Source organism: Pristiophorus japonicus, chromosome 16 (genome assembly GCF_044704955.1).
Source record: "Pristiophorus japonicus isolate sPriJap1 chromosome 16, sPriJap1.hap1, whole genome shotgun sequence".
Taxonomy (NCBI): Eukaryota; Metazoa; Chordata; class Chondrichthyes; family Pristiophoridae; genus Pristiophorus; species Pristiophorus japonicus.
In genome coordinates, this window is record NC_091992.1 from 67,598,408 (window position 1) to 67,616,897 (window position 18,490).

General features: G+C 47.2%; 1 protein-coding gene across 1 annotated transcript in view; it reads right to left on the minus strand.

Moving 5' to 3' along the window:
- Positions 1 to 18,490, minus strand: part of LOC139226180 (collagen alpha-1(XXVI) chain-like) — a 688,496-nt gene that overhangs the window by 656,236 nt on the left and 13,770 nt on the right. Inside the window, exon 3 of the mRNA XM_070856814.1 lies at positions 14,949 to 15,052. Coding sequence (XP_070712915.1) covers positions 14,949 to 15,052 — 104 coding nt within the window. The remainder of the gene's footprint in view (positions 1 to 14,948; positions 15,053 to 18,490) is intronic.

Consider the following 18,490-nt stretch of genomic DNA (forward strand, 5'->3'; position numbering starts at 1 on the left):
TAATACCAGACCGATACCAGAGTTACAGACGGTAATACCAGACCGATACCAGAGTTAGAGACGCTAACACCAGACCGATACCAGAGTGAGAGACGGTAATACCAGACCGATACCAGAGTTACAGACGGTAATACCAGAACGATACCAGAGTTACAGACGGTAATACCAGACCGATACCAGAGTTAGAGACGGTAACACCAGTCCGATACCAGAGTGAGAGACGGTAACACCAGACCGATACCAGAGTGAGAGACGGTAATAACAGACCGATACCAGAGTGAGAGACGGTAATACCAGACCGATACTAGAGTTAGAGACGGTAACACCAGACCGATACCAGAGTGAGAGACGGTAATACCAGACCGATACCAGAGTGAGAGACGGTAATACAGACCGATACCAAAGTTAGAGACGGTCATACCAGATCGATACCAGAGTGAGAGATGGTAATACCAGACCGATACCAGAGTGAGAGATGGTAACACCAGAGTGAGAGACGGTAATACCAGACCGATACCAGAGTGAGAGACGGCAATACCAGTCCGATACCAGAGTTCGAGACGGTAATACCAGTCCGATACCAGAGTGAGAGACGGTAATACCAGACCGATACTAGAGTGAGAGATGGTAATACCAGAGTGAGAGACGGTAATACCAGACCGATACTAGAGTGAGAGACGGTAATACCAGACCGATACCAGAGTTACAGACGGTAATACCAGACCGATACCAGAGTTACAGACGGTAATACCAGACCGATACCAGAGTTAGAGACGGTAACACCAGACCGATACCAGAGTGAGAGACGGTAATACCAGACCGATACCAGAGTGAGAGACGGTAATAGCAGACCGATACAGAGTTGGAGACGGTAATACCAGTCCGATACCGAAGTTAGAGACGGTAATACCAGATCGATACCAGAGTGAGAGATGGTAATACCAGACCGATACCAGAGTGAGATGGTAACACCAGAGTGAGAGACGGTAATACCAGTCAGATACCTGAGTGAGAGACTGTAATACCAGACCGATACCAGAGTTAGAGACTGCAATACCAGACCGAAACCAGAGTGAGAGACGGTAATACCAGATCGATACCATAGTGAAGACAGTAATACCAGACCGATACCAGAGTTCGAGACTGCAATACCAGACCGATACCAGAGTTAGAGACTGCAATACCAGACCGATACCAGAGTGAGAGACTGCAATACCAGACGGATACCAGAGTGAGAGTCGGTAATACCAGACCGATACCAGAGTGAGAGATGGTAATACCAGACCAATACCATAGTGAAGACGGTAATACGAGACCGATACAGAATTAGAGACGGTAATACCAGACCGATACCTGAGTGAGAGACTGTAATACCAGACCGATACCAGAGTTAGAGACTGCAATACCAGACCGATACCAGAGTGAGCGACGGTAATACCATAGTGAGAGACGGTAATACCAGACCGATACTAAAAGTGAGAGACGGTAATACCAGACCGATACCAGAGTTACAGACGGTAATACCAGACCGGTACCAGAGTGAGAGACGGTAACACCACACCGATACCAGAGTGAGAGACGGTAATAACAGACCGATACCAGAGTGAGAGACGGTAATACCAGACCGATATTAGAGTTAGAGACGGTAACACCAGACCGATACCAGAGTGAGAGACGGTAATACCAGACCGATACCAGAGTGAGAGACTGTAATACAGACCGATACCAAAGTTAGAGATTGCAATACCAGACCGATACCAGAGTGAGAGACGGTAATAGCAGACCGATACCAGAGTTAGAGACGGTCATATCAGATCGATACCAGAGTGAGAGATGGTAATACCAGACCGATACCAGAGTGAGAGATGGTAACACCAGAGTGAGAGACGGTAATACCAGACAGATACTAGAGTTACAGACGGTAATACCAGACCGATACCAGAGTTACAGACGGTAATACCAGACCGATACCAGAGTGAGACAGTAATACCAGACCGACACCAGAGTTAGAGACGGTAATACCAGACCGATACCAGAGTGAGAGACGGCAATACCAGTCCGATACCAGAGTTCGAGACGGTAATACCAGTCCGATACCAGAGTGAGAGACGGTAATACCAGACCGATACCAGAGTTAGAGACTGCAATACCAGACCGATAGCAAAGTGAGAGACGGTAATACCAGACCGATACCAGAGTTCGAGACGGTAATACCAGTCCGATACCAGAGTGAGAGATGGTAATACCAGACCGATATAGAGTTAGAGACGGTAATACCAGACCGATACCATAGTGAAGACGGTAATGCCAGTCCGATACCAGAGTTAGAGACTGCAATACCAGACCGATAGCAAAGTGAGAGACGGTAATACCAGACCGATACAGAGTTGGAGACGGTAATGCAGACCAATACCAGAGTTAAAGACTGCAATACCAGACCGATACCAGAGTGAGAGATGGTAATACCAGACCGATACCAGAGTGAGAGACGGTAATACCAGACCGATACCAGAGTCAGAGACTGTAATACCAGACCGATACCAGAGTGAAAGACGGTAATACCGGACCGATACCAGAGTGAAAGACGGTAATACCAGACCGATACCAGAGTGAGAGACTGTAATACCAGACCGATACCAGAGTGAGAGATGGTAACACCAGACCGATACCAGAGTGAGAGACGGTAATACCAGACTGATACCAGAGTGAGAGACTGTAATACCAGACCGAAACCAGAGTTAGAGACGGTAATACCAGACCGATACCATAGCGAAGACGGTAATACCAGACCAATACCACAGTGAAGACGTTAATACCAGACCGATACAGAGTTAGAGACTGTAATACCAGACCGATACCATCGTGAAGACGGTAATACCAGTCCGATACCAGAGTTAGAGACTGCAATACCAGACCGATACCAGAGTGAGAGACGGTAATACCAGATCGATACCAGTGTGAGAGATGGTAATACCAGACCGATACCAGAGTGAGAGATGGTAACACCAGAGTGAGAGACGGTAATACCAGACCGATACCAGAGTGACAGACGGTAACACCATACCGATAGCAGAGTTAGAGACGGTAACACCAGACCGATACCAGAGTGAGAGACGGTAATACCAGACCGATACCAGAGTGAGAGATGGTAATACCAGACCGAAAGCAGAGTGAGAGACGGTAATACCAGACCGATACCAGAGTGAGAGACTGTAATACCAGACCGATACCAGAGTGAAAGACGGTAATACCAGACCGATACAGAGTTGGAGACGATAATATCAGACCGATTCCAGAGTGAAGACGATAATACCAGACCGATTCCAGAGTGAAGACGGTAATACCAGACCGATACAGAGTTACAGACGGTAATACCAGAACGATACCAGAGTTACAGACGGTAACACCAGACCGATACCAGAGTGAGAGACGGTAATACCAGACCGATAGAGTTAGAGACGGTAATAGCAGACCGATACCAGAGTGAGAGACGGTAATACCAGACCGATACCAAAGTTAGAGACTGCAATACCAGACCGATACCAGAGTGAGAGACGGTAATACCAGACCGATACCAAAGTGAGAGACGGTAATACCAGACCGTTACCAGAGTTACAGATGGTCATACCAGACCGATACCAGAGTTACAGACGGTCATACCAGACCGATACCAGAGTTACAGACGGCAATACCAGATCGATACCAGAGTGAAGATGGTAATACCAGACCAATACCATAGTGAAGACGGTAATATCAGACCGATACAGAGTTGGAGACGGTAATACCAGACCGATAGCAGAGTTAAAGACTGCAATACCAGACCGATACCAGAGTGAGAGATGGTAATACCAGACCGATACCAGAGTGAGAGACGATAATACCAGACCGATACCAGACTCAGAGACTGTAATACCAGACTGATACCAGAGTTAAAGACTGCAATACCAGACCGATACCAGAGTGAGAGATGGTAATACCAGAGTGAGAGATGGTAATACCAGACCGATACTAGAGTGAGAGACGGTAATACCAGACCGATACCAGAGTTACAGACGGTAATACCAGACCGATACCAGAGTTACCGACGGTAATAACAGACCGATACCAGAGTTAGAGACTGTAATACCAGACCGATACCAGAGTTAGAGATTGCAATACCAGACCGATACCAGAGTGAGAGACGGTAATACCAGTCCGATATCAGATTTAGAGACGGTAATACCAGTCCGATACCAGAGTGAGAGACGATAATACCAGACCGATACCAGAGTTACAATCGGTAATACCAGACCAATACCAGAGTGAGAGACTGTAATACCAGACCGATACCAAAGTTAGAGACTGCAATACCAGACCGATACCAGAGTGAGAGACGGTAATACCAGACCGATACCAAAGTGAGAGACGGCAATACCAGACCGTTACCAGAGTTACAGACGGTAATGCCAGACTGATACCAGATTTAGAGACGGTAATACCAGATCGATACCAGAGTGAAGATGGTAATACCAGACCAATACCAGAGTGAGAGATGGTAATACCAGACCGATACCAGAGTGAGAGATTGTAATACCAGACCGATACCAGAGTTAGAGACTGCAATACCAGAGCGAAACCAGAGTTAGAGACGGTAATACCAGACCGATACCATAGTGAAGACGGTAATACCAGACCAATACCATAGTGAAGACGGTAATACCAGTCCGATACCAGTGTTAGAGACGGTAATACCAGATCGATACCAGTGTGAGAGATGGTAATATAAGACCGATACCAGAGTGAGAGATGGTAACACCAGAGTGAGAGACGGTAATACCAGACCGATACCAGAGTGAAGACGGTAATACCAGACAGATACCAGAGTAACAGACGGTAATACCAGACCGATTCCAGAGTGAAGACGGTAATACCAGACCAATACCAGAGTGAGAGACGGTAATACCAGACCGATACCAGAGTTACAGACGGTAATACCAGACCGATACCAGAGTTACAGACGGTAACACCAGACCGATACCAGAGTTAGAGACGGTAACACCAGACCGATACCAGAGTGAGAGACGGTAACACCAGACCGATACCAGAGTGAGAGACGCTAATACCAGACCAATAACATAGTAAGAGACGGTAATACCAGACCGATACCAGAGTGAGAGACTGTAATACCAGACCGATACCAGAGTTAGAGACTGCAATACCAGACCGATACCAGAGTGAGAGACGGTTATACCAGTCCGATACCAGAGTTAGAGACGGTAATACCAGATCGATACCAGAGTGAGAGATGGTAATACCAGACCGATACCAGAGTGAGAAATTGTAATACCAGACCGATACCAGAGTTAGAGACTGCAATACCAGAGCGAAACCAGAGTTAGAGACAGTAATACCAGACCGATACCATAGTGAAGACGGTAATACCAGACCAATACCATAGTGAAGACGGTAATACCAGACCGATACAGAGTTAGAGACAGTAATACCAGACCGATACGATCGTGAAGACGGTAATACCAGTCCGATACCAGAGTTAGAGACTGCAATACCAGAGCGAAACCAGTGTTAGAGACGGTAATACCAGTCCGATACCAGTGTGAGAGATGGTAACACCAGACCGATACCAGAGTGAGAGACGGTAACACCAGACCGATACCAGAGTGAGAGACGGTAATACCACACCGATACCAGAGGTGAGAGACGGTAATACCAGACCGATACCAAAGTGAGAGACGGTAATACCAGACCGTTACCAGAGTTACAGACGGTCATACCAGACCGATACCAGAGTTACAGACGGTCATACCAGACCGATACCAGAGTTACAGATGGCAATACCAGACCGAAACCAGAGTGAGAGACGGTAATGCCAGACCGATACCAGAGTTAGAGACAGTAATACCAGATCGATACCAGAGTGAAGATGGGAATACCAGACCAATACCAGAGTGAAGACGGTAATACCAGACCGATACAGAGTTGGAGACGGTAATACCAGACCAATACCATCGTGAAGACGGTAATACCAGACCGATACAGAGTTAGAGACGGTAATACCAGACCGATACCATAGTGAAGACGGTAATACCAGTCCGATACCAGAGTCAGAGACTGCAATACCAGACCGATAGCAGAGTGAGAGACGGTAATACCAGACCGATACAGAGTTAGAGACGGTAATGCAGACCAATACCAGAGTTAAAGACTGCAATACCAGACCGATACCAGAGTGAGAGATGGTAATACCAGAGCGATACCACAGTGAGAGATGGTAATACCAGAGTAAGAGACGGTAATACCAGACCGATACCAGAGTGAGAGACGGTAACACCAGACCGATACCAGAGTGAGAGACGGTAATACCAGACCGATACCAGAGTGAGAGACTGTAATACCAGACCGATACCAGAGTTAGAGTCTGCATTACCAGACCGATACCAGAGTGAGAGATGGTTATCCCAGTCCGATACCAGAGTTAGAGACGGTAATACCAGATCGATACCAGAGTGAGAGATGGTAATACCAGACCGATACCAGAGTGAGAGATTGTAATACCAGACCGATACCAGAGTTAGAGACTGCAATACCAGAGCGAAACCAGAGTTAGAGACGGTAATACCAGACCGATACCATAGCGAAGACGGTAATACCAGACCAATACCATAGTGAAGACGTTAATACCAGACCGATACAGAGTTAGAGACTGTAATACCAGACCGATACCAGAGTGAGAGACGGTAATACCAGTCCGATACCAGTGTTCGAGACGGTAATACCAGATCGATACCAGTGTGAGAGATGGTAATACCAGACCGATACCAGAGTGAGAGATGGTAACACCAGAGTGAGAGACGGTAATACCAGACCAATACCAGAGTGAAGACGGTAATACCAGACCGATACCAGAGTAACAGACGGTAACACCATACCGATAGCAGAGTTAGAGACGGTAATACCAGACCAATACCATAGTGAAGACGGTAATACCAGTCCGATACCAGAGTTAGAGACTGCAATACCAGACCGATACCAGAGTGAGAGACGGTAATACCAGTCCGATACCAGTGTTCGAGACGGTAATACCAGATCGATACCAGTGTGAGAGATGGTAATACCAGACCGATACCAGAGTGAGAGATGGTAACACCAGAGTGAGAGACGGTAATACCAGACCAATACCAGAGTGAAGACGGTAATACCAGACCGATACCAGAGTAACAGACGGTAACACCATACCGATAGCAGAGTTAGAGACGGTAACACCAGACCGATACCAGAGTGAGAGACGATAATACCAGACCGATACCAGAGTGAGAGACGGTAATACCAGACGGATACCAGAGTGAGAGATGGTAATACCAGACCGATACCAGAGTGAGAGACTGTAATACCAGACCGATACCAGAGTGAAAGACGGTAATACCAGACCGATAGAGTTGGAGACGATAATACCAGACCAATACCATCGTGAAGACGGTAATACCAGACCGATACAGAGTTAGAGACGGTAATACCAGACCGATACCATAGTGAAGACGGTAATACCAGTCCGATACCAGAGTTAGAGACTGCAATACCAGACCGATAGCAGAGTGAGAGACGGTAATCCCAGACCGATACAGAGTTAGAGACGGTAATGCAGACCAATACCAGAGTTAAAGACTGCAATACCAGACCGATACCAGAGTGAGAGATGGTAATACCAGAGCGATACCACAGTGAGAGATGGTAATACCAGAGTAAGAGACGGTAATACCAGACCGATACCAGAGTGAGAGACGGTAACACCAGACCGATACCAGAGTGAGAGACGGTAATACCAGACCGATACCAGAGTGAGAGACTGTAATACCAGACCGATACCAGAGTTAGAGTCTGCATTACCAGACCGATACCAGAGTGAGAGATGGTTATCCCAGTCCGATACCAGAGTTAGAGACGGTAATACCAGATCGATACCAGAGTGAGAGATGGTAATACCAGACCGATACCAGAGTGAGAGATTGTAATACCAGACCGATACCAGAGTTAGAGACTGCAATACCAGAGCGAAACCAGAGTTAGAGACGGTAATACCAGACCGATACCATAGCGAAGACGGTAATACCAGACCAATACCATAGTGAAGACGTTAATACCAGACCGATACAGAGTTAGAGACTGTAATACCAGACCGATACCATCGTGAAGACGGTAATACCAGTCCGATACCAGAGTTAGAGACTGCAATACCAGACCGATACCAGAGTGAGAGACGGTAATACCAGTCCGATACCAGTGTTCGAGACGGTAATACCAGTCCGATACCAGAGTGAGAGACGATAATACCAGACCGATACCAGAGTTACAATCGGTAATACCAGACCAATACCAGAGTGAGAGACTGTAATACCAGACCGATACCAAAGTTAGAGACTGCAATACCAGACCGATACCAGAGTGAGAGACGGTAATACCAGACCGATACCAAAGTGAGAGACGGTAATACCAGACCGTTACCAGAGTTACAGACGGTCATACCAGATCGATACCAGAGTTCCAGACGGTCATACCAGACAGACACCAGAGTTACAGACGGCAATACCAGACCGAAACCACAGTGAGAGACGGTAATGCCAGACTGATACCAGATTTAGAGACGGTAATACCAGATCGATACCAGAGTGAAGATGGTAATACCAGACCAATACCAGAGTGAGAGATGGTAATACCAGACCGATACCAGAGTGAGAGATTGTAATACCAGACCGATACCAGAGTTAGAGACTGCAATACCAGAGCGAAACCAGAGTTAGAGACGGTAATACCAGACCGATACCATAGTGAAGACGGTAATACCAGACCAATACCATAGTGAAGACGGTAATACCAGTCCGATACCAGTGTTAGAGACGGTAATACCAGATCGATACCAGTGTGAGAGATGGTAATATAAGACCGATACCAGAGTGAGAGATGGTAACACCAGAGTGAGAGACGGTAATACCAGACCGATACCAGAGTGAAGACGGTAATACCAGACAGATACCAGAGTAACAGACGGTAATACCAGACCGATTCCAGAGTGAAGACGGTAATACCAGACCAATACCAGAGTGAGAGACGGTAATACCAGACCGATACCAGAGTTACAGACGGTAATACCAGACCGATACCAGAGTTACAGACGGTAACACCAGACCGATACCAGAGTTAGAGACGGTAACACCAGACCGATACCAGAGTGAGAGACGGTAACACCAGACCGATACCAGAGTGAGAGACGCTAATACCAGACCAATAACATAGTAAGAGACGGTAATACCAGACCGATACCAGAGTGAGAGACTGTAATACCAGACCGATACCAGAGTTAGAGACTGCAATACCAGACCGATACCAGAGTGAGAGACGGTTATACCAGTCCGATACCAGAGTTAGAGACGGTAATACCAGATCGATACCAGAGTGAGAGATGGTAATACCAGACCGATACCAGAGTGAGAAATTGTAATACCAGACCGATACCAGAGTTAGAGACTGCAATACCAGAGCGAAACCAGAGTTAGAGACAGTAATACCAGACCGATACCATAGTGAAGACGGTAATACCAGACCAATACCATAGTGAAGACGGTAATACCAGACCGATACAGAGTTAGAGACAGTAATACCAGACCGATACGATCGTGAAGACGGTAATACCAGTCCGATACCAGAGTTAGAGACTGCAATACCAGAGCGAAACCAGTGTTAGAGACGGTAATACCAGTCCGATACCAGTGTGAGAGATGGTAACACCAGACCGATACCAGAGTGAGAGACGGTAACACCAGACCGATACCAGAGTGAGAGACGGTAATACCAGTCCGATACCAGAGTCAGAGACTGCAATACCAGACCGATACCAGAGTGAGAGATGGTAATACCAGAGCGATACCACAGTGAGAGATGGTAATACCAGAGTAAGAGACGGTAATACCAGACCGATACCAGAGTGAGAGACGGTAACACCAGACCGATACCAGAGTGAGAGACGGTAATACCAGACCGATACCAGAGTGAGAGACTGTAATACCAGACCGATACCAGAGTTAGAGTCTGCATTACCAGACCGATACCAGAGTGAGAGATGGTTATCCCAGTCCGATACCAGAGTTAGAGACGGTAATACCAGATCGATACCAGAGTGAGAGATGGTAATACCAGACCGATACCAGAGTGAGAGATTGTAATACCAGACCGATACCAGAGTTAGAGACTGCAATACCAGAGCGAAACCAGAGTTAGAGACGGTAATACCAGACCGATACCATAGCGAAGACGGTAATACCAGACCAATACCATAGTGAAGACGTTAATACCAGACCGATACAGAGTTAGAGACTGTAATACCAGACCGATACCAGAGTGAGAGACGGTAATACCAGTCCGATACCAGTGTTCGAGACGGTAATACCAGATCGATACCAGTGTGAGAGATGGTAATACCAGACCGATACCAGAGTGAGAGATGGTAACACCAGAGTGAGAGACGGTAATACCAGACCAATACCAGAGTGAAGACGGTAATACCAGACCGATACCAGAGTAACAGACGGTAACACCATACCGATAGCAGAGTTAGAGACGGTAATACCAGACCAATACCATAGTGAAGACGGTAATACCAGTCCGATACCAGTGTTCGAGACGGTAATACCAGATCGATACCAGTGTGAGAGATGGTAATACCAGACCGATACCAGAGTGAGAGATGGTAACACCAGAGTGAGAGACGGTAATACCAGACCAATACCAGAGTGAAGACGGTAATACCAGACCGATACCAGAGTAACAGACGGTAACACCATACCGATAGCAGAGTTAGAGACGGTAACACCAGACCGATACCAGAGTGAGAGACGATAATACCAGACCGATACCAGAGTGAGAGACGGTAATACCAGACGGATACCAGAGTGAGAGACGGTAATACCAGACCGATACCAGAGTGAGAGACTGTAATACCAGACCGATACCAGAGTGAAAGACGGTAATACCAGACCGATACAGAGTTGGAGACGATAATACCAGACCAATACCATCGTGAAGACGGTAATACCAGACCGATACAGAGTTAGAGACGGTAATACCAGACCGATACCATAGTGAAGACGGTAATACCAGTCCGATACCAGAGTCAGAGACTGCAATACCAGACCGATAGCAGAGTGAGAGACGGTAATACCAGACCGATACAGAGTTAGAGACGGTAATGCAGACCAATACCAGAGTTAAAGACTGCAATACCAGACCGATACCAGAGTGAGAGATGGTAATACCAGAGCGATACCACAGTGAGAGATGGTAATACCAGAGTAAGAGACGGTAATACCAGACCGATACCAGAGTGAGAGACGGTAACACCAGATCGATACCAGAGTGAGAGACGGTAATACCAGATCGATACCAGAGTGAAGATGGTAATACCAAACCGATAGCAGAGTGAGAGACGGTAATACCAGACCGATACCAGAGTGAAAGACGGTAATACCAGACCGATACAGAGTTGGAGACGATAATACCAGACCGATTCCAGAGTGAAGACGGTAATACCAGACCGATACCAGAATTATAGACGGTAATACCAGACCGATACCAGAGTGAGAGACGGTAATATCAGACCGATAGAGTTAGAGACAGTAATACCAGATCGATACCAGAGTGAGAGATGGTAATACCAGACCGATACCAGAGTGAGAGATGGTAATACCAGAGTGAGAGACGGTAATACCAGACCGATACCAGAGTGAAATACGGTAATACCAAACCGATAGAGTTAGAGACGGTAATAGCAGACCGATACCAGAGTGAGAGACGGTAATACCAGACCGATACCAGAGTGAGAGTCGGTAATACCAGACCGATACCAGAGTGAGAGATGGTAATACCAGACCGATACCAGAGTGAGAGACGGTAATACCAGACCGATACCAGAGTAAGAGACAGTAATACCAGACCGATACCAGAGTTAGAGACGGTAATACCAGACCGATACCAGAGTGAGAGACGGTAATACCAGTCCGATACCAGAGTTAGAGACGGTAATACCAGATCGATACCAGAGTGAGAGATGGTAAGACCAGACCGATACCAGAGTGAGAGACGGTAATACCAGACCGATACTAGAGTGAGAGACGGTAATACCAGACCGATACCAGAGTGAGAGATGGTAATACCAGAGCGATACCAGAGTGAGAGACGGTAATACCAGACCGATACCAGAGTTAGAGACGGTAATACCAGACTGATACCAGAGTGAGAGACGGTAATACCAGTCCGATACCAGAGTTAGAGACAGTAATACCAGTCCGATACCAGAGTTAGAGACGGTAATACCAGACCGATACCAGAGTGAGAGATGGTAATACCAGACCGATACCAGAGTTAGAGACGGTAATACCAGACCGATACCAGAGTGAGAGACGGTAATACCAGACCGATACCAGAGTAAGAGACCGTAATACCAGACCGATACCAGAGTTAAAGACTGCAATACCAGACCGATACCAGAGTGAGAGACGGTAATACCAGACCGATACCATAGTGAAGACGGTAATACCAGACCGATACCAGAGTTCGAGACTGCAATACCAGAGTTCGAGACTGCAATACCAGACCGATACCAGAGTGAGAGACGGTAATACCAGACCAATACCAGAGTGAGAGACGGTAGTACGAGTCCGATACCAGAGGTAGAGACGGTAATACCAGATCGATACCAGAGTGAGAGATGGTAATACCAGACCGATACCAGAGTGAGAGAGGGTAATACCAGAGTGAGAGACGGTAATACCAGACCGATACCAGAGTTACAGACGGTAATACCAGACCGATACCAGAGTTACAGACGGTAATACCAGACCGATACCAGAGTTAGAGACTGCAATACCAGACCGATACCAGAGTGAGAGACGGTAATACCAGACCGATACCAAAGTGAGAGACGGTAATACCAGTCCGATACCAGAGTTACAGACGGTAATACCAGACCGATACCAGAGTTAGAGACTGCAATACCAGACCGAAACCAGAGTGAGAGATGGTAATGCCAGACCGATACCATAGTGAAGACAGTAATACCAGATCGATACCAGAGTTAGAGACTGCGATACCAGACCGATACCAGAGTGAGAGACGGTAGTACCAATCCGATACCAGAGTTAGAGACGGTAATACCAGATCGATACCAGAGTGAGAGATGGTAATACCAGACCGATACCAGAGTGAGAGATGGTAACACCAGAGTGAGAAACGGTAATACCAGACCGATACTAGAGTTAGAGACGGTAATACCAGACCAATACCAGAGTTACAGACGGTAATACCAGACCGATACCAGAGTTACAGACGGTAATACCAGACCGATACCAGAGTGAAAGACGGTAATACCAGACCGATACAGAGTTAGAGACGGTAATACCAGACCGATTCCAGAGTAAAGACGGTAATACCAGACCGATACCAGGTTTAGAGATTGCAATACCAGACCGACACCAGAGTGAGAGACGGTAATACCAGATCGATACCAGAGTGAGAGATGGTAATACCAGAGTGAGAGACGGTAATACCAGACCGATACTAGAGTGAGAGACGGTAATACCAGACCGATACCAGAGTTACAGACGGTAACACCAAACCGATACCAGAGTTAGAGACGGTAACACCAGACCGATACCAGAGTGAGAGATGGTAATACCAGACCGATACCAGAGTGAGAGACGGTAATACCAGACCGATACCAGAGTGAGAGACTGTAATACCAGACCGATACCAAAGTTGGAGACGGTAATAGCACACCGATACCAGAGTGAGAGACGGTAATACCAGACCGATACAGAGTTAGAGACGGTAATACCAGATCGATACCAGAGTGAGAGATTGTAATACCAGACCGATACCAGAGTGAGAGATGGTAATACCAGACCGATACCAGAGTTACAGACGGTAATACCAGACCGATACCAGAGTTACAGACGGTAATACCAGACCGATACCAGAGTTAGAGACGGTAACACCAGACCGATACCAGAGTGAGAGACGATAATACCAGACCGATACCAGAGTTAGAGACTGCAATACCAGACCGATACCAGAGTGAGAGACGGTAATACCAGACCAATAGAGTTAGAGACGGTAATAGCAGACCGATACCAGAGTGAGAGACGGTAATACCAGACCTATACCAAAGTGAGAGACGGTAATACCAGACCGATACCAGAGTTCGAGACTGCAATACCAGAGTTCGAGACTGCAATACCAGACCGATACCAGAGTGAGAGACGGTAATACCAGACCAATAGAGTTAGAGACGGTAATAGCAGACCGATACCAGAGTGAGAGACGGTAATAGCAGACCGATACCAGAGTGAGAGACGGTAATACCAGACCTATACCAAAGTGAGAGACGGTAATACCAGACCGATAGAGTTAGAGACGGTAATACCAGACCGAGACCAGAGTGAGAGACTACAATACCAGACCGATACCAGAGTGAGAGTTGGTAATACCAGTCCGATACCAGAGTTCGAGACGGTAATACCAGACCAATACCAGAGTGAGAGACGGTAATACCAGACCAATACCAGAGTGAGAGACGGTAATACCAGACCAATACCAGAGTGAGAGACAGTAATACCAGACCAATACCAGAGTTAGAGACGGTAATACCAGTGTGAAACCAATGCCAGAGTTAAGTAAGGATCCACTCTTTCTGTGCCCAGATATCTGGGTATTCCACAATCCTGTGCTCTCAGTGCAGAAACTGTCGCTCCGGGTCCTGTCAAGTGAAGCTTCCCACTCCCAGCACGGGATTGGGGAATGACCTCTCGGAATGCTGGGACCACTGCCGTCCCACCTCATGCCGTGCAGTGCTCTGAGGATCATGTGCTGTTCCAGACCCCCATCAACTCCATTTCTCACAGACTTACCATCCTCACAGCTGTTTCCCATGAATCCTGGGCAGCACCTCCATTCCAGAACGGTCACATTCCTGTAGGACACCTTGTATGTGGGTCTGATGATAGTCCTGTAACTGGCACAAGAGACTAATCAAGAATGTGACAACATTGGGCAGATCAAAACTTTTATTTATTATTTCCTTTATCAATTGTTTTTTCCCCACTTAATCGAAAGAATAGCAGGACCCCACACAATAGGAATAAAGACAAAGCCAGGACTGGCAAATCTACAGTTACTTGGATTTAAGAAATTCTCCAGAACGACTTGGCCTTAAATACAGAAATGACTCTCTCACAGCCTCAGAACGGGATGACTCAGATATCGTTTCCTAGTTGGCAAGTTCCTGGTTCTGGCCACATAGCAAACTGAGGCCACACACCTACCCACACTTATATAGCACCTTTCATGAACCCAAGATATCCCAAAGTGCTTTACAGCCAATTAAGTACTTTTAAAGTGTAGTCACTGTTGTAATGTTGGAAAACACGGCAGCAAATTTACACAAAGCAAACTCCCACAAACAGCAATGTGATAATGACCAGATAATCTGTTCTCTTACATGAAGATCTGCAGCCAACATCTACATTGCCAATAGCCATCAAATTCAACATGACACTTAGTTTTTATAATTCTAGGGTAGTGCTGAGGATATCTGAAATGTTACCCAGTAAGTACAATGGTAAGTACTGCAGGGAATCGAATACGGCCAGGCTGATCTCCTGGACAAGTTTTGATCGCCTGGATGGGTCGTAGAAGAATTTTCCCAGATTTTTTTCTTCCTAAATTGGCCTGGGTTTTTACCTGCTTTTTGCCTCTCCCAGGAGATCACATGGCTTCAGTTGGGGTGGAGTGTAGAATGTTTCAGTAATACAGGTGTTGCAGTTGTGTGAGGCGGAATGGTTGGGCTGGGTGCTCTTGCCTTTCCGTCATTGTTCATAGGTTATATATGTAACTTTTGGGGCTGCTGACCAAGGGCCTTGTGGCTCTTTGTCGGCCGGCGCGGACACGATGAGCCGGAGTGGTCTCCTTCGGCGCTGTAAATTTCTATGTCTCTATGTTTTTATATTCACTATCGATAGACACTACGAGGAGGTGATTGATATTTTATTCAGGAGGCCATTCCCACTGCCTAACAGCACCAATGTGAGAAGATATCACGATTCCATGGCAATGCTGGGTTTCCACAAGTACAAAGAGTGACTGACTGCAGCTAGTTGGCATTTTAGGCCACTGCCCATTCTGCTATAGGACCGTGAACAGAAAGGGGTTCTACGCTCTAAACATCCAGCCAACAGAATAACGCTTCAATTCCCATGGTCTTCAGCATCCCATGATGTCGTCATTCTACATAAATCACGTGTTACCCTTCTTTGAAGGGAAAAGTAGAGTACAAGATAGAGTGGTGAGAGACAGGCTGATCCTTCAGTGCTGACTAATGATGCCTTGCACCATTCACAGACAAAAGCAGAGCGCAGATAGACTAAGGCTTATCCAACCACCAGTACCTTTAGGGAGCATACCATCAGAAGCAAGCTTTCAGGTGCCAAGCGCGACAGCACATGTGTGGCAGGCTGATCCTCCATAGCTTTGCTCTGCAAAAAGGGGCTACTCATGGAGAAAGAGGAGCAGAATTAAACAGGCTTGCAGTACAGGAAGAATGCAATGGACATGAGAAAGAGCTCCAGAAACATTAGTGAAGACTGGTATACCGGGTACTAAAAGAAGATTGATTTAGCTAAGTGCCTGAGACGCTGCTTTAAGGAAGTTTACGGTACAAAAAACAATGTAACAACAGTGAGGCAAATTTGCACAGTGCAACAGCTGGAAATGTACTGCTGGAAATGTACCCTGCCCTTCATACAGCGTTTCCTACTCCAACTTATCAGTGTCAGCTGTGGCTCAGTGGGTCGCACACTCACCTCTGAGTCAGGAGGTCGTGGCTTCAAGTCCCACTCCAGAAACCTGAGCACATAAATCTAGGCTGACACTCCAGTGCAGTGCTGAGGGAGTGTCGCACTGTCGGAGGTGCCGTCTTTCAAATGAGACATAAAACCAAGGCCCTGTCTGCTCTCTCAGGTGGACGTAAAAGATCTTATGCCACTGTTTCGAAGAGAAGCAGGGGAGTTATCCCCAGTGTTCTGGCCAATATTTATCCCTCAATCAACATAACAAAAACAGTTTATCTGGTCATTATCACATTGCTGTTTGTGATACCTTGCTGTGCGCAGGTTGGCTGCTGCGTTTCCCATCATAGGCAGTTCCTTGGAGACGAGGAAGACTTGCTTCCACTCTAAAAGTGAGTTCTCAGGTGACTGTACAGTCCAACGTGGGAATTACAGTCTCTGACACAGGTAGGACAGAGTTGATGAAGGAAAGGGTGGGTGGAGAGCCTGGTTTGCCGCACGCTCCTTCCACTGTCAGCGTTTGGTTTCTGCATGCTCTCGCTAACAAGACTCGAGGTGCTCATTGCCCTCCCAGATACTCTTCCTCCATTTTGGGTGGTCTTTGGCCAGGGACTCCCAAGTGCTGGTGGGGATGTTACACTTTATCAAGGAGGCTTTGAGGGTGTCCTTGAAACGTTTCCTCTGCCCATCTGCGGCTCACTTGCCATGTAGGAGTTCCGAGTAGAGTGCTTGCTTTGGGAGTCTTGTGTCGGGCATGCGAACAATGTGGCCCGCCCAACGGAGCTGGTCGAGTGTGGTCAATGCTTCGATGCTGGGGATGTTGGCTTGAGTGAGAACACTGACATCGGTGCGTCTATCCTCCCTGTAGATTTGAAGAATCTTGCGGAGGCAGCGTTGGTGGTACTTCTCCAGTGCTTTGAGATGTCTGCTGTATATGGTCTACGTCTCTGAGCCATATAGGAGGGCGGGTATCACTACTGCCCTGTAAACCATAAGCTTGGTGCCAGATTTGAGGTCCTGGTCTTCAAACACTCTCTTACTCAGGCGACCTAAGGCGGCGCTGACAGACTGGAGGCGGTGCTGGACCTCGTCATCAATGTCTGCCCTTGCTGATAGTCGGCTCCCGAGGTATGGAAAATGGTCCAAGTTGTCCAAGGCAGTGCCGTGGATTTTGATGACCGGGGGGCAGTGCTGATTGGCGGGGTCACATTGGTGGAGGATGTTTGTCTTACGGATGTTTAGTGCAAGGCCCATGCTTTCGTACGCCTCGGTGAAGGTGTTGATGATAGCTTGGAGTTCGGCATCTGAATGTGCACAGACACAAGCGATGTCCATGTACTGTAGTTCGGTGACAGATAATGGGACGACCTTGGATCTAGCCTGGAGACGGCGAAGGTTGAACAGGTTCCCACTGGTTCTGTAGTTTAGTTCCACTCCAGCGGGGAGCTTGCGAAGGGTGAGGTGGAGCATTGCAGCAAGGAAGATCGAGAAGAGCGTTGGTGCGATGACACAGCCCTGCTTGACCCCGGTCCAGTAGTGGATTGGGTGTGTGATGGATCAGTTGGTCAGTATCACGGCCTGCATGTCGTCGTGGAGCAGGCGAAGGA